Source organism: Hetaerina americana, unplaced genomic scaffold, assembly GCF_022747635.1.
Source record: "Hetaerina americana unplaced genomic scaffold, ioHetAmer1.1.p SCAF_7, whole genome shotgun sequence".
NCBI classification, from domain to species: domain Eukaryota; kingdom Metazoa; phylum Arthropoda; class Insecta; order Odonata; family Calopterygidae; genus Hetaerina; species Hetaerina americana.
In genome coordinates this window covers 491,443-510,196 of record NW_027287316.1, presented here as the reverse complement: position 1 = coordinate 510,196, position 18,754 = coordinate 491,443, and the positions used below count along the sequence as shown (strand labels likewise).

The 18,754-nt window shown below is 39.2% G+C and overlaps 1 protein-coding gene across 1 annotated transcript in view; it reads right to left on the bottom strand.

Moving 5' to 3' along the window:
* Positions 1-18,754, bottom strand: part of LOC139696823 (beta-1,3-glucan-binding protein-like) — a 42,145-nt gene that overhangs the window by 17,600 nt on the left and 5,791 nt on the right. The window contains exons 2-4 of the mRNA XM_071595703.1: positions 14,144-14,389; positions 11,346-11,572; positions 2,761-2,918 (exon numbers count right to left, since the gene is read on the bottom strand). Coding sequence (XP_071451804.1) covers positions 2,761-2,918; positions 11,346-11,572; positions 14,144-14,389 — 631 coding nt within the window. The remainder of the gene's footprint in view (positions 1-2,760; positions 2,919-11,345; positions 11,573-14,143; positions 14,390-18,754) is intronic.

Here is an 18,754-nt window from a genome sequence, read left to right as displayed (position 1 = left end):
AAAATGGCTTGAATAAACATCCAAGGGAAATCGAAAGCAGTAGATTTTGGTTTTGGCATCCTTCGACATTTTCCTCCCTCTTTCAAAAAGATAATCTGAAAAATCGCATTTCATTGGTGAATGTGCCAAAGAAATGACTGCTCATTTGGGTTGAGGTTAATTTAATGTTAAACAAAAGCACCGTTCTTAGTGACTTAAAAGAAAATTATGTTCCCTGTACCATAAACTCAGGCAACAAGGTGTCATGAGGAGATCATAGCCAAGCATTCATTTAGTCATGAATGCAGTACATAGTGCCAATCGATCCTTGGCCCTTTTGTCTCTTCCTCCCTTAAGTTCCACTCACCAAGTGATATTTAAAATTGCACTGAATAGGTGGAACTGCACATGCTGCTCTGAAGATTTAAATGTTAATTCTTTTGGGTAGATCATTATGTAAAAAAGAAATAATCCCAATGTTTGGTTGAATATGGTTACTTTAGCTGAAATCATTGACAAATTAGCTACATGGATATGACTTACAAAGATGACACTCATACTAGTTCTTCTTCTCCTCAAAAGAGCCACCTAGGGGCCACGTGCTAATTTCAATGCCCTCTCCTTTGACCTTGTATTTTTCTCTAATCTTCATTCATTTTTGGGCTCTGCTCCATTATCTTTCTTCGACCAATTTTGGGCCTGCTTCTTTCCGAATCCTACCTTAGAATTCCCGGATTCCCAATACTTTATGCACCACAAATGTCTTTCTTTTTGCCTGTTCTTCTTCCTCTTTCACGCTCTTTCTTCTAAAGGATTTTTTTTGGGATTAAACTTCCGGTTGTATTCTTTTCCTCTTTCAATTGTCAAAGGCTTTGGTTCTTGTAAATTTAAATCAGTTTCCATCCTATGTATCTTTGCATTTCTTTATATCTTAAAAATATTAGGCGGAATTAGAACAGTTATCTTATTTCCATTCAAATTGTTGATAACCAAACTAATGAGACAGTAGAGCATTGGAAGTGAAAACTGGCAATGCTAACAAATGATTCCTATTCAAGCTCAAACAAAATTTAACCTACCACATTCAACCAAGGCATATGCCATTTCTTGTGCCACATTCACAGGTCCCAGTGGATAAAATGTCAGGCTTGGCGACCATCTAATGAGGGGGCCATGATACATCATAACCAATGAAAATGCCGATGATATATTCATATATATATATATATATATATATATATATATATATATATATATATATATATTATGGGCTGACACAATATAACACAAATAGAAAAGAATAGACACATTTAAAAGAACACTCACACGGTAAATTGTTCGAGCTTTCGGCCCTCTCAGAGGCCTTCTTCAAGAGAGACTGAAAATATGCTATTAAGTACTAAGTATATTTGTACTAAGCGAGTACAAATATATATATATATATATATATATATATACATATATATATATATATATACATATATATATATATATATATACATATATATATATACATATATATATATATATATATATATATATATATATACATATATATACATATATATATATATATATATATATATATATATATATATATATATATATATATATATATATATATATATATAATATATATATACATATATATATTATATATATACATATATTATATATATATATATATTATATATATATATATATATATATATATATATATATATATATATATATATATATATATATATATATATAGTACAATACACAGTAACACATAATATAGAAACACAAAAAAAGAGAACACTCACACGTATTTTCTTGATATATATATATATATATATATATATGATGGAGTTGGCATTGATGAATGAACAAGTGGGAGAGTAAGGCATCCTTCAATTATCCCAAGAGTGGCATGACACTAGATATAAGAAGTCCTATGGAAAACAAGCACAGGATAGCACCAGCTAAAAAGCTATATGAACAGACTGAAATGCTTAAGGAGGGTGTGATGACAGATGACATGAGCGTAAGTATTTAAGAGGTTTGTGAAAAGAAAAGTGTGGGCCATTGGAGCATTAGATCGGAGGAGAGGGGCAGGGCTATTTGAGAGCCGCTATGGGAGTAGTAGTAGATTCGGGGAAGGCAGCCAACAGTTAAGGTTATTTGCGTTATTAAGGCTAGACGGGAATTGAGGAAGAGGGGTGGACAGAAACCTGGCATCGACATTAGCCTGCTCTTAATGGAAGGTGCCAAGGAGTTCATAGTTTAACATCCCATCCAATGGACAGCACACTCTCTCAAAGTGCTCTCCACAATGCCCCTCAAGTAGGGATCCGGATATCATTGAAAAAATGTGGGTCATCTCCAGGATTTGAACCTGGGCCCTCTGGTTCATAGGAATTCTAGTATTCTAGCCCCAGCACCACCACTGGTACAGGAGGATGATGGGGAAGAATGAGAGATGAAGATAGAAGGAGCAGGCAAGAAGGAGAAATGCAAGGAAATGCAGAAGCTGAAAAGGCAAACTTACTGCACCATGTGACAAGCACCACAGGGAAGAGGAAGACCTGAATTCAAATACACTGGTCATATAAATAAGGGTGCAAGGCAAAGGAGAGCAAGACAGAACTAGCAGCAGGCGAGGAAATTTCAGAAGGTGAATGAATTTTTGAGAAGGGCATATGTATAATTCATTCCTGCATGTCCATCAATCGATCAATGCCACTTTGCATCCAGCAGCTGGCATTTACGAGTTGGTGATTTGCATGAGGGACTCACTTCTCCCCAGGCTCCCCACTCTGGAGACTCAGCTCTCCAGCAAACAGGAAGAAGTCATTGCCCAGGCGGTCGGTCGTCAGCGTGGGTTTGATCACCAGCATATCATTCCGTACGTAGCTGTTGGTGCGGTTGTTGTCATAAAGTTGGAACTCCCAATTCTAGAGAGGCAGTTAATGAGGGATGAGCATATAAAAATACACATGCTAATATTAAATATTTTGGGATCATATATGATGTGATATACATTGGAAATAAAGCTTTTCCTATTTAGTTAAAATTAATATCTCAATTATTTGAGAAACTCCACTTGGTAGAATTGACAACTCTACTCAAGATTGGTTCTCAATTTGGTATCATCACACAACAATTGAACATATTTTTAAGATAAGGAAAGCATCAAATAATTAAGTATAATAAGTAAGTATATATTATTCAAATGAAGAATTAGAAAGTTGATCTGTAATTGGTCATCATCCACCTTTGTGAAGGACAAATAATATAATGGCCATGAACCCCTTGGTTATGGGAGTGAATGAGAGTGGGAATGAATACTTGGATCATGTTCCTCCCATCACAATTCTCTTCATGCAGCCTCATTCACTTCACACCTCAGTGACAGCGGTGTTCCTGCAGTCTTCTGTAATGTTGTCATCATTATCTCAATGTTTTGTACCATCAAAGACCCTATGTCAAAGACTGTAGGAGAAGCTTTGACAGTAGCATTGATGTCATCATCAACTAATGTTCATTAAATAAATATAATGTTTTGAAAGTGTAAAAATTATTCACACAAACTGGAGATCAAGGTGAATGATTGTAACACTTTGAAATTGTTGCATTTCTACATCCAGGTCAGAATGCATTTTGACCAGAAAATAGAAGCTGAAGTACTTCCAAAACATATTTGAAAAGACTGAAGACACAGTATACTGAAAGTTTCCAGAAGACATGGAGATCCTTTAAGTTTCATCAGGACATGCTAGGCATGATGAAATCCTGATGACATTGTGATAAATCAAAGGATTAGATTCCAAGGATTGCATTATTATTGAACAGAGTTTAAGGTTGAAGATCCATCTGGTTCAATATAACAGGAAAAATTTAGCTGTATTAAATTAAGTAGAAATTCACTGCACACACACACACACACATATATATATATATATATATATATGTGTGTGTGTGTGCACTCTATATATATATATATATATATATATATATATATATATATATATAGAGAGAGAGAGAGAGAGAGAGAGAGAGAGACAAGAGCAAACAAGGTAGCAAAATAAGGCACGAGGTAACTAGGTAATAAACTTTCAGAAATCAATTAAAGAATTTTCATTTCCTTCAGGGGAAAATTTTTATATCGTCTTCAGGTATATATGTATATATATATATAGACCTTCTCTTCCAAACTGAAATTCGGTCTTTTCTCCTCCACTCCGGACCAGATGAAGGCCTCACCTCCCAAGACATACCCCTACTTTCACCCCCAAACCCCAGAACACCCCAGTTTTATCTCCTCCCAAAAATACACAAACCCAACATCCCCTGTCGTCCTATAGTTTCCAGTTACAATTCTCCCACCGAAAGAATCTCCGCATTCCTTGACCACCACCTACAACCACTTGTACTCTCCTTGCCCTCCTTCACGAAAGACACGTACCACTTCCCCGACCGTCTAAATTCCGTCTCTATTCCCTCCACACCCAAACTACTTATGGCCACCATCGACGTTACCTCACTTTACACTTCTATTCCTAATGCAGAAGGTTTATCCTCCCTCCGGCATTATCTCTCTCTACGCCCCCTACCCCAGCGCCCCTCAACGGAATTTCTCCTCAATCTTGCCACTTTCGTCCTAACTAAAAATGAATTCACTTTCCAAAATTGTTTTTACCTACAGACAAAAGGCACAACGATGGGAACGAGGATGGCACCATCATACGCCAATCTCTTCATGGGCCATCTCGAAGGGACTTTCCTGTCACAGCAACCCCTTCAACCTCTTTTCTGGGTCCGCTACATAGACGATATTTTTATTCTCTGGACACATGGCTCTGATTCTCTCAACAATTTCTTATCCGCCTTAAATTCATCTTTCACTGTTAAATTCAACTCTTCCATTTCAGACTCCACCATCACCTTTCTTGAAACAGACATCTCACTTCAAAACAACAAATTCACTACTTCAGTACACATCAAAGCCACTAACCATCAGCAATACCTACACCACACAAGCTGTCATCCTCAACACACGAAACGCTCGATTCCTAACTCTCTCTCTATCCGCGGACACCGAATTTGCAACACCACAGCCACTTTCAACAAACACCTTGCCAATCTACACCTTGCACTACTCAAACGCGGTTACCCAGAAAAGCTACTACAAAAAAAAATCCACCGCTTCACCTGACAACACACACCACACAATAACAAGCCCACATCTGACGCAGAACTCAACCTTTGCACCACCTATTTCCCCGGATCACACAGACTGAAAACCCTCCTTAAAGAACTGTTTCCAATTTTACATGACAATGACGCAACCTCATCCTTACTACCCCAATGCCCATCTCTCGCATACAGACGACCCGCCAATCTCAAAAACCTTCTGAGATCCACCAACCCTTTGGTGCCCCCCGTGACAAATTTCCCAATATTTCCCCAACTTGCAACCGCCCCCGATGTAAAACCTGTCCTCTTATTATGCCTACTCCCCTCTCCCTACATCCCCTCATAGCCCCCTCACCTCGTTCCCACGCTAATTGCCTCTCAAAAAATATTATTTATCTTTTATCATGCAAACATTGCACTTCCTTTTACATAGGTGAATGCATTACCCCCTTATCCATCCGAATGAATAATCACCGGTACTCCTCCAATTCTGCCTTACTCTCTTCTCTTCCTATCCCTTCACACGCCAATTCCCACAACCTTTCATTCAACCAGTGTTTTGCTCTCAGCATCCTAGAATCCCTACCTGATTCAGCCACCAACATAGAGGTGAGAACTCGTGAATCCAACTACATTCTATCCTTCCGTTCCTTTAAAATTCCCACCCTTAACCGCCATATTTAATTTCCCTCCCAGCATTCCCTCCACACCTCCCCTCCATGCCCACAGCTCTTTCCCCTCTCTCCAGCAATAGCATATTTTCAGTCTCTCTTGAAGAAGGCCTCTGAGAGGGCCGAAAGCTCGAACAATTTACCGTGTGAGTGTTCTTTTAAATGTGTCTATTCTTTTCTATTTTGTTATATTGTGTCAGCCCATTATATATATATATATATATATATATATATATATATATATATATATATATATATATATATATATATATATATATATATATATATATACCTGAAGACGATATAAAAATTTTACCTTGAAAGAAATGAAAATTCTAATATATATATATATATATATATATATATATATATATATCCCCTCCCAGGTCTACAACCTTGACATGATGAAAGGGCTGGTGCATTCCGATGACCCCTAGAGCTGTGCTGGTGGGAGTAATAATAATTGCTCCTGGTAGGGTCACCCATGCCAGATAGGTCGAAGGTTAGGAGCCAGACAAAAGGTAGTCCACGCAGCGTCTGTACCTCAGTGAAGCGGCTGCAATGGCGTCTGACCCCAGTGGGGCGGCCAGTAAGTAATTGTGTCACGTTAAAAACACTATGGAGGAAGGCAACGGGAAACCACCCCAATTATCATTCCCAAGATAAATATGATGGGCAAAACAGAGATTTTGAGTCCTGGCAAGTCCCGCTGTCGTGCCCGGCAGCGGGAGAGGCAAGGCTTCCGCGGTCGTCATCCCACGAAACCCTTGCAAGGGAAAACCAGCAGCAGCAGGACAGAAGACGCAGGAGAAGAAGACCAAATTAGTTAGAATAGGAACGTGGAATGTTACGACAATGATGAGGGCAGGGAAATTGGGGCATGTTAAGCGAGAGATGGAAAGGGGAAATATAGATATTTTAGGTCTATGCGAGGTGAGATTGAAGGATAGCGGGGATTATTGGAGTGATAATTATAGAATAATATACGGCGGCGGGGACGAGAGCCAACGAGGGGTTGCCATAGTATTAAATGAAGAGGTAGGGAGAAGCGTAGTCAACATAGAGCAGGTAACGGATAGATTATTACTAATAGAGATAAGAGCATAACCGACGAACTTGGTTATTATTCAGGTATACATGCCACCGAGCACCAAAAAGAAGAAGAGGTCAATAGGATATACGATCAGTTAGAGGACATAATCGCGTGTGTTCATGCAGGGAAACATTTGATAGTGATGGGGGATTGGAATGCGATGGTAGGTGAAGGAAGAGATGGTGACGAGGTCGGGGCCTACGGTTTAGGCACGAGGAATGACCGCGGGGAGAAAGCAGTTGAGTTCAGCAGGAGACAGGGGTTAGTCATCACTCATGGTTTAGACACCACAAAAGACGCAGGTATACATGGAAAATGCCAGGTGACTCAGAAAGGTATCAGCTAGATTATATCCTGGTTAGACACAGGTTTAGGAACAGTGTGATAAATTCACACAGCTTCCCAGGAGCGGATGCGGACTCTGACCACAATTTAGTTTCTATGAAATGTAGCGTCCGTTTCAAAAAGATAAGGCAGGGGCGGCGAGTTAGAAAATGGAATGTAGAAGCATTAAATGGTTTTAAAAGGAAGGAATACAAACAGGCGGTAGAGGAAATCATGGAGGATAGCAAAGGGCTTAATACTATCGAAGAAAAATGGGAAAGTATCAAGAAAGGGTTGTCGAAAGCCGCAAAAGACACTATTGGAACCGTTAACGTGAAAACGACTGGGAAACCATGGATCACGGATGAGATGATTACAAAGATGGATGAGCGGAGAATATGGAGGAATGTAAATACAGAATGAGGCAAAATGCAGTATAAAGAATTAAACAAATTGAGGCGGACAACAAATAAAGCAAAAGAAGCATGGTGGATGACACAGTGCGAGGATATGGAAAGTCTGCAGACGAAGGGTGAAATCGGTGCGCTGTACAGCAAAGTTAAATCCTTATCGGGAAGTAAGAAACGGAGATCAACGATAGCAGTTAGAGATAAGGCGGGTAAGGTAATAGTTGACGCAGGAAAGATCCAAGAGAGATGGAAGGAATATATAGAAGAACTGTATAGTAAAGAGCTTAGACCAACAAAGTTAGACATTGAAAAGGAACATGACGTAGAGGAAGAAAGCTTAGGTGCAGGCATACTCGATGATGAGGTAGAAAGGGCATTAAGAGAGATGAAACAAAATAAGGCCGTGGGGGTGGATAACATTCCCGCGGAACTATTGAAATGCTTAGGAAAATGTGGGAGGAAGAGGCTTTATGGGCTGATTCGTAGTATTTATGACGAAGGAATCTGACCAGAAGACTTTGTGAGATTCTACTAAACATCCTACATCACCTACTAAACCGACCTACGGGTTGATTACTGTGTTTATGGTTATATATATATATATATATATATATATATATATATATATATATATATATATATATATATATATAACCATAAACACAGCTCGATGTCATAGAGCCATACCCACTCCATGTCATCGAGCAAGATGCAAAACCTGCCCTATTTTCACCACTCCACCCCACTACATCCCACCATTTAACTCTCTCCCGCCCTTCCCCTATTCCTCTTGCACTTCCAAGAATGTTGTTTATCTTCTTACCTGTAAACCGTCCTTTTACATAGGCCTATGTTCCACACCACTTAACGTTAGGATTAATAACCACCGCGCCTCGTGCAATCCCTCCTCCCCGTCCGCGGGTCTCCCCATCCCTAAACATGCTTCCCATCATAATACCCCCTTCAACCAGTGTTACAATGTTTCTGTCCTAGCGTCCCTTCCCACATCCGATAACCCTATAGAATTAAAAACTCTTGAATTGGCATTCATTTACATCTGTATGGCCTATCAGCATCCGGGCCTCAATGTCGTTCACTGATGGGAGTGGCCTAAAATTGTTACTTCCACCCCTTCCCTCTCCCTTTCCTCTCCCCAACCATTCCTTTCACCCCTCCTTCACCTCCCATTCTCCCCTTCCCCTGGCCCCCTTTCCTTTCTCTCGCACCCCTCACCTCAACAATTCCAGCAGTCATTACTTCTATATCTTCAGAGGAAGACGGATTGTTTCCGTCGAAATATCAAGAAAATACGTGCGAGTGTTCTCTTTTTTTATGTTTCTATATTATGTGTTACTGTGTATTGTACTATTCGGCACTTCCGTGTTACGTCTATGAAAGCATATATATATATATATATGTATATATATATATATATATATATATATATATATATATATATATATATATATATATATATATATATATATATATATATATATATATATATAGGTGAAGGCTACATCATGTGAGGACTACAGGATGATAAGTTTGATATCACACGCAGCTAAAGTTTTTCTCAGGATCATAAACAAAAGGATAGAGAGTAAGGCAAATGATTACTTAGGGGATGATCAGTTTGGGTTTAGGAAGGGGAGAGGTATGTGTGATGCCATTGCAGTAATGAGATTATTAATCGAGAGGAATATAGAATAAAACCAGGAGGTCTTCGCCTGTTTCGTAGACTTCGAAAAAGCATTTGATAGAGTGAATTGGGAAAATCTAATGACTATATTGCAGAAAATAGGAATAGATTGGAGGGAAAGGAGGCTAATCTGTAACCTGTACATGTCTCAGACTGCTCAGGTGCGAGTGGGGAACGGGAAGTCCGGTTGGGCAGTGTTAGGAAGAGGTGTAAGGCAGGGTTGCCCATTATCACTGTTGCTGTTCAACATGTATGCAGAGGAAATGATTAAAGAGGCATGGGAAGAATGGGAGGTATGAATGAAAGTGGGCGGGGAATTCGTAAAATCAGTTAGGTTCGTTGATGACCAAGCTTTAGTTTGTCAGTCAGCCAAGGGGTTGCAAGCATTGCGTAGTGCATTGGAAATTCAGTGCCACAGGTATGGGATGAGAATCAATTTTAATAAAACAAAGTTTATGCGATTTTCTAGAAAGAAAAAGGCTAAGCTAAACATTAAAATAGGATGGCAGGTAGAACAGTTTACGTATCTCGGAAGTGTTTTGGACCAACGCAGTCAAATAGGTATGGACGTAAGGAGAAGAATTGAGCTAGGCAAAGAGGCTTTTATGAGGAGGACGGAGTTAATGAGAGGGACGTTGAGTAAGGGTATTAAGAAAATACTCGTAAAAACTTTAATTTGGAGCATAGCTATGCACGGCGCGGAAACGTGGTCATTGAAGCAGGAGGATAGACGTAGACTGGAGGCTTTTGAAATGTGGGTGTTGGAGAAGAATGGAGAAGGTGAAATGGACAGAGAAGAAGACAAATGAGGAAGTACTTGGTATGGTGCGAAGAGAGGGGTTTGTTGGGAGCAATCCTATGGAGGCAGGAAAAATGGATGAAGGGGGTATTGGCTGGCTTGTTGAAGACTGTAATTGAGGGGAGAATGTTAGGCAAACGAAGAAAGGGAAGGAACAGGATAGGGATGTTGGACGGGATGAAGGGAGGAAGAAAGTACTCAGAGCTGAAGAGGGACTTGATGTAGAGTAGGATGTTGTGTTTTGCTAGGGGCCACAAATTATTTAAGTAGTAATTATGTCCATCCAAAAACCTGTCTTAACCGGTAGATTACCTAATAATATATGTATATATATATATATATGCATATATGTTATATATATATATATATATATATATATATATATATATATATATATATATATATATATATATATATATATATATATATATATATATATATATATATAATGTATAACACTTAGCACTAGTGGACACAGACAAAAACACAGAAACACACAAAAAAAGAGACTCACTATTTTTCGAATTTTCGGTGGTCGTTGCCACCTTTATCAAGGAGGAGAGGGACAGAACTTTATTCCCTTCAGTTCTGTCCCTCTCCTCCTTGATAAAGGTGGCAACGACCACCGAAAATTCGAAAAATAGTGAGTCTCTTTTTTTGTGTGTTTCTGTGTTTTTGTCTGTGTCCACTAGTGCTAAGTGTTATACATTATTATTCACGTCCGTGAGTCTTTCAAAAAGTGTTATATATATATATATATATATATATATATATATATATATATATATATATATATATATATATATATATGTATATATGTTATATATAAATTAATATATATATGTGTATAATTATGTATGCATATATATGTTTGTGTGACCATTTTATGGAATAAGAGAGCCATTTGTATAAACTAAAAATGGAACTTTTTGGGGGACTTGCGGCATCATGAGGATTAGTTGAGAGCTTCTATTAATTGAAGGAACTGACTTCAGAGGTCTTGAATGCACCAAATACAGTATTGTCCCATATGTCAACAACCTGCCATATACAACCACAATAATTATCAAAAGAAAATTCTACTTATTAAAAGAATTATATGCCTATATGCTACACATAATTAACCAACTTCCCTGAAAGTAAAATTTATGAATGAAAAAAAATTATTTAAAAATGGGAGCCTCACTCTTCCTCCAGATAATGTTATTTCATGCTGCCACTTCCTCAGGTCAAAATCCTTGAATGTGTCCTCAAAAATGAGCCTCCCTGCGCAGGCTGGGGCCCCATTAACCACCGTGATGGACTTGGGGCAATTAGCCGCAGGGGGTGTGGCCGGAATGCCTGTAGCTGTTTGTGGGGGTGGCGTGGTGACTGCTGCGGTCATTACAGGAATGTTTGTCTCTCGGTCAAACACTGTTGTGGCAACCATGAAAAGAATTTATTTGTTTTGTTTAATATAATGCAATCATAAGGAATTCTATATAACTGCATTATTCTATTCATCATTTAATGTGCATTGCAGAAACATATATTTTGCACTTCCATATGCCTAATCTTCATAGCAGGTATTTTGTTAAGCTCACTGTCCGTATGAAATTTGTGATGGGAATTCATATGTTTAAGTATAAAACAACAAAATAAAAAATAAAAGAATTAATAAACTGTCCAAATCATTAGTAATTTTAGCATTTCTAGAAAAAATGAAAAAAATATAATGCTTGGATGGCTGTAATTGCTGGAATAGCAGGAATTTTCATTGATGTAATATGCAACCTAATGTTTGTATAATGGAGTGAATTGAAAGCTTGGTACCACTTATGTTAAAAATTTTTTGTCAAATTTAATTCTGGAAAAGATAGATTACCCATGGGACACATTTTATTCTATATTGGCTAAGGTTCAGGATTTCCAATTGAGTGTATCCATAATCCTGGTTCCAAAATAATGGTCTCCAGACTGGAGACTATCATCTCTGGGTCCAGGGTCAACCTTTGTATTCCAATCCACCATCACTATCAAATATTTCCCTCCAGGAATACATGCCATTAAATGCTCCACCTGGCCATATTCTCTTTTGGCTTCTCCCTCCCTATGGTTGCTAGGTGGTATGTGGACCAGTGCAATGGATCAAGTGCATTGGTTCAGCTTTTACTTCAATTAATGATATTCTACTGCTTGCTTGCTCTGGGTTAACTATGCTTCCTTCTACCTTTTTTTCGATATTATTGCCACCCTTCATCGGCTCTCATCCCCTCTGCTGTATTTTATATTACTCTATAATCATCACTCCAATAATTCTCGATATCTTTCCATCTCACCTCACATACACCACTTCATCCCTCCAGCTCTTGCTCCTTCATCTCTCCTGTCCCTCTCCTAGACATCTTCCTAAAATTCTGATGCAATATCCTAACCCCTGTCTTCTGTGCTGCTGCTGTCACTTTGCAAGGATTTCATGAGATGACTGCAGAAGCCTTGCCTCTCCTGCTACTGGGCATGACACACACCCAAGTCCACCAAGACCTGCAGTTTTTCAAACTCATACTCAGATCTATGTCCACAGCTGTTTCATGGGATGCAATGGTGGCATTTAGAAGTGATTGTAATATTAAGTAGGTGGCGCATTAGGGTTTTTTATTCCACATGTCCTCGTGTGTTTGTGAAGGAAAAATATTCCACCGTAAGTATGTATCAATTCTGCAGATGTTTTTGGTCACATTGCATTTCTCAACACGTCCATATATTTTATGAAAAAGGGAGAAGTTTGTATTGATTTTCAACAAATTAATTATTTGATCGATGATTCATACACTTGCTGCAATATTTGGACATGCGCGTATTGTTTATTTGTCAAAGTAGAGATTTAATAGGAAAGTCAATGTAATTATTCAGTGAATTGTGCTGTGGCACTAGCAGATGGCTTGCATGAGTCACTTATTCCACCTTTCAAGTGTTCCCACCTCTCCCCCCAGACGGCAGCGCCAATAGGTACAGAGAAAGGTTAACTTCCACTCTGTCCACATCGGCAATCTGAAATAGATACCCACACCGCACAATTCCCGTTTACTGCTGGCAACATCACCATTTTGCATTTTACTCTTTGTTACTATACGCGCCTACCATGAGACAGTTGACTTAAGCTTTTGCTGCGGTGAATGTTCACATGGTAGGATGCTCTGAATGTACCTTTTCACCCTTTCTGGGTGCCCTATTATATCTTGAAATTTTATGAAAGTTATGTTCTTCAATATAAATAAATACAAATTTTGAATTGAACATGAACAAAGATTCTAGATTATTTTTATTTATTCCATATTTTTGTTATTTAGATTGTTTTATATTTTTGGAACTAATTAAGGTCAAGGAGACACTATACGCTCCATTTTGGACAAGTCTGTGAAGCAGGATTCTGGAGAGTGAACTGCAGCTAAAGGACTAAACAAACATGTCATTTACTGTAGTAGAAAAAAAGAGCACAAAAATGGGGATGAATTAAAATATTCACTTTAAATATATAGGAATAGTTGCAATGACACTTAAACATAAATTTTGACAAATGAAAGTTTCATTTCCTTGGAGACCTCCGAGGGATGCATGGACACAACCACCTTTGTTTACCAAAATTTGGATATTTTCAATATGAAGACTCCTGCTTCAGAGAAACTGGAATTCCAATTCAATTCTCATGAAGTATTGTCTACAGTATCAGTTTTTCTTACAGTAATTAATGAGAACTTTTTGTCTAATTTACATTTTATAGCATTCAGTCAAAATGTCACTGGATTAATTTTTTTATTTTAGTCGCTACGTTGCCTGTTCCAGCTCTTTAATTAAGTGTCAGAGTAAAGCCAATAAAAATTTATGGTACATTGTATCTTTCTCAACATTAGTGTCAATATTTTCCTTTAGGAGCCGTTTAACTGAGTTGACACAAAATTAAAATGCAAAAACTGAAACCCAAAAGGATACATGTATCACACTCACATGAAGTGACAGTCCAAACATTTTCCAGTTTCTGATAGCCAAGTCCTCTATACTGCACCCAATACCAGTAGTACACTTTATCACCCGGTTTCAACTTGCTAGACGTGTCAATGTAGATCCAGTAGCTCTTTCCATCTGCAAGTTTCCCTTTGCTTCTTATGTCTGCATTTATGGTCCCAGTCTGAGTCCCTGTCAGTTCTTGGTTGACACTGGCATGAAATGCAAAGAGCTGGACACCTGGTGAATCTGTGGTGAGCAAGAAGCATTTGAGGATTTAATAAATAACATCAAGTCATTAGAGCTTTTCTAAATGTTTAGAAAATAGTATTCACGGAACAGTGGATCATCCAGCTTTATCAAAGTTAATACTTTTCAATCTAATTTATTGTCTTTGCCAAATACTTCTCTTTCTAAGCATGTAATTTTGACTAGAGAGCATAGTAGTCCAGGGGTAGAGCATTTGACTACCGACCTGATGAGTGTTGAACTGGACTGAGGGTCCAGGTTCGATTCCAGGCAAGCTTCCTTGGGCAACCTCAGCTCTACCAGAGCTCTGCAATTTTTATACTGCTACTTATTCTATGGAGGCTAATGTGTTGGTTTCCCATTGCCTTCTGCATTGCTGCTGATACCGTGCACTTCACACTTTCCTGCAGCTGTGGCTGCTGATGCCGGTCTGACCCATTCGATCTGCGCAACAAGTGTTCATTTTACTTTCTGTACCACCAGTACATATGATTGGTTATTATGAGTGGGAAATTATGAGGTATTGCTTCCAAATATAAATTTATGAAAAAAGGAATCACCCAGGTCCAAGGAAAAATATGACCAAATAAAAATAATGGGTATATTTAAAGCATGAAAATGTTATAATTGCTTGATATACATCGAATAGTTATCAAACTAGATCTTTAACTACCCTCAAGACTCATTGAATGAAGAACACAATGTATATTTCCACTGTTATTTATTTACGTACAACTAGTTTCAATGCTCAAGCATCATCATCAGGTACAAAATTAATCAAGACGCAGTCCATTCATGAGGGAGAGGAGGGGAAAGAAAATGGGGTTGTGATCGGCGTTGATGGGGAGGAGGCAGAGGAGGGTAAAGCATCAGGAAAGGTGATTGGTGGGTTCACAGTGGGGTGGGTGGTTTGTTGGGTCTTTTTGTGAAAGAAAGGGGTACTTCCAGGATTGTGGAGAGGTATTCAAACAATAAATCGTTAACCAAATGACCCGTTTTTAGATTCTTTCTGATCTCGAGCTCTTCCCACTTGTCCATCCTCATTCCTTTTTCCATCTGGTGTAAGAGTTCCGGGTTGAAATCACTCCCATGATTTTCTTCCCATAGATGCTTGGCGAAGTGTGATTGCTTGAGGTCACAGTTCTTGAAACAGCATTTGTGTTCCTCCGCCCGTGTTTTTGATGATCTCCCCATTTGACCTATACATATATATATAGCACTACAGTCTCCACAAGTTAACATATAAACGCCACTTTTATTTTGTTTTTATATTTTGTCTTTCATAGCATTCAAGAATGATTTAAAGTTATTCGTTTTGTGAAAAGCTGTTCAAAATTTTCCCAAGGGAACAGGTTGGCTAACTTTTGTGAAATCAATCCATAATAAAGGAATTTACACCATATGTAACCTATTTCCTCCACATTAATTGGTTTGAACAAAAGATTGTATGCTTTAAAGAAACGTTTTCTTTGTAATATTTCTTAAATTAAATTTTCTTTGTAGCCATATTTCATTACTAAATCTTTAATCGTTTTGAGTTCTTGAACAAAATTACTTTTGGAAAGAGGAATGGCCAACAGTCTGTTTAGCAGGAAATGAAGTGGAAAGCTTGTATGATATGTGATGGTGGGAGTTGAAGGGGATGATGTGGTCTGTGGCGGTACTTTTCTGAGATATTGCAAATTCAAAGCCCCGTCCCTTTCTCGACACTGTGATATCTAGAAAATTTAGTTGATTAATTTGTTCTTTCTCACAAGTGAAACTGATACTTTCACATTGGGAATTTAGGTTGTTCATAAAATTTTCTAACTGTCCATCAGTACCTGTCCATATAGCAAAGATACCGCCTACGTATCGAAACCAACAGTGAATATTCTTTGTAAATATTGAGCATAGATGGCCTGGAGCAACACGGTGGCACCCAAAGGTGGCGGTGAAGAAGTGGGCGCTCTTCCGTCGTGCTGACGGGACATGCAGCCGACAACGCCGTCTCGACTGCTTCCTCCCTCGCTCGCATTCATCCGCCGACCGCGGTTCCGCGTGACCCTCGAACGCCCTCGCGGTAGGCGGTCCACGAGCGAGAGCAGAGGGGCTATAATATTCCGTATGTCGCCCGACGTAATTCTTCGAGCGGCATCCGAAAATAGTATCGGTAGCAATGCCGCCGGCAAACGGCATCGGGTACGACCGGTGCCTCGGAAGAATTAGGAATGAGTGAAGTTAATGCCTTTTATGCATGCCGATTATCTCGCTCTCTTAAGTATTACAGAAAAGCAATACCAACACGCAAATAATACCTATGTCAGTGGATGCGTGCGCATTATTCCCGCGAAGGCGAAGGTCCCAGGCGTCTGGATTAATTTCTTCGAAAAACCTATACGGGTTCTTATTAGTTAACACGCATGTGGTCAAGGTTGCACGGAGCCAGTCAATAGCGAGGGATAAACTTCCCCATAAACAACTTTGGGCTAAACAGTGTGACTGAGTGTGTATTTGTAAGTTCCCGAATACGGTCCCTGGCAACAGGATTAATTTCCTATTCGGGAAACACCCACCCCGCCACCCCCTCCCCGTAGTAAATGTGAACGTCCTCATATTTTGGATGTGTGTCATCACTGACGCGGGATTACCTTTTTCTTTCTCCGTAAATCACTACACCAAGATAAATATTCCCCCATCTTTTTTCCTTTTACATTGGTGTAAAAAACCCCTTTTACGGCTTTAGGAAATATTATTTAATGTAGTCAGTCTCCCTCCCATAGACTACAACCTTGACGTGGTGGAAGGGCTTGTGCGTTCCGATGACCCCTAGAGCTTTGCTGGCGGGATTAATGATAAATGCTCCTGGTAGGGTCAAAAATGCTAGATAGGTCGAAGTTTAGGAGCCAGACGAAAGGTAGTCCACGCAGCGTCTGTTCCTCAGTGAGGCGGCTGCAATGGCGTCTGACCCCAGTGGGGCGGCCAGTAAGTAATGGTGTCACGTTAAAAACACTATTGAGGAAGGCAACGGGAAACCACATCAATTATCATTCATAAGTTTTAAATGATGGACAATACAGAGAATATGAGTCCTGGCAACTATGGGGCTCGGCCCAATCGGCCGGGTGTCGTACCCGGCAGCGGGGGAGGCAAGGCTTCCGCGGTCGTCATCCCACGAAACCCTTGCAAGGGAAAACCGGCAGAATCAGGACTGAAGATGCAGGAGAAAAAGACCAAGTTAGTTAAAATAGGGAATGTTAGGACAATGATGAGGACAGGGGAACTGGAGAATATTAAGCGAGAGATGGAAAGGGGGAAAATAGATATTTTAGGTCTATGCAAGGAGAGATGGAAAGATAGCGGTGATTACTGGAGTGGTAGTCATATAATAATATACAGCGGAGGTTACGAGAGCCAAAGAGGGTGGAATTTTTTTTCCTTTCAGGAGGTTGCAATTGATGACCGGGACGTTGATTAAGGATGTTACGAAATGCATCATTAAAGATTTGATATGGAGCCATAATATTGAATAAAATGGTTGGAAGAAACGTAGTCTATATAGAGCAAGCAAGTGATAGAATATTACCAGTAAAAGCAGGGCCGACGAACTTGGTCGTTGTACAGGTGCACATACCACCGAGCAATCATAAGGAGGAATGAGTTGATAGTACGATCAGTTAGAGGACATAATCGCATGTGTTCCTGCAGGGAAACATTTGACAGTGATTGGAATTGATTTTTTATTGGAATGCGACGTAGTGCAAAGGAAGAGATGGTGATGAGGTGGGGGACTGCGGTTTGGGTAAAAGGAATGACAGCGGGGGGAAAGCAATTGAGTTCTGTAGAAGACAGTCATCACCAACACTTGGTTGAGACACCACAAAAGGCGTAGGTATACATGGAAAACACCAGATAACTCAGAAAGGTATCAATTCAATTATATTATTGTTATACACAGGTTTAGGAAGAGCGTCATCAATTCGCACAGCTTCCCGGTAGCGGACGAGGACTCTGACCATAATTTAGTTGTTATGAAATGTAGCATACGTTTCAAAAAGAACCCGCCACCCCTGACTTAAGAAATGGAAAGTAGAAGCAATAAATGAATTGACAAGGAAGGAGTATCGGCAGGCTGTAGAGAAAATCATGGCCGATAACTCTCGAAGAAAAATGGGAATATATTATCAAAAACCGAAATAGGATAGGGATGTTCGACGGGATGAGGGGAGGAAGGAAGTGTACAGGGATGAAACTTTGTGGTAGAGTAGGATATTGGATTGGGTTTTGTTTGAAGAAACAAAAAATTTATTTGCCATTGTGTCCATCCAAAACCTACCTTACCCGGTAGACTACCTAATAAATATAATAGTCAGGCTATATTTTTCT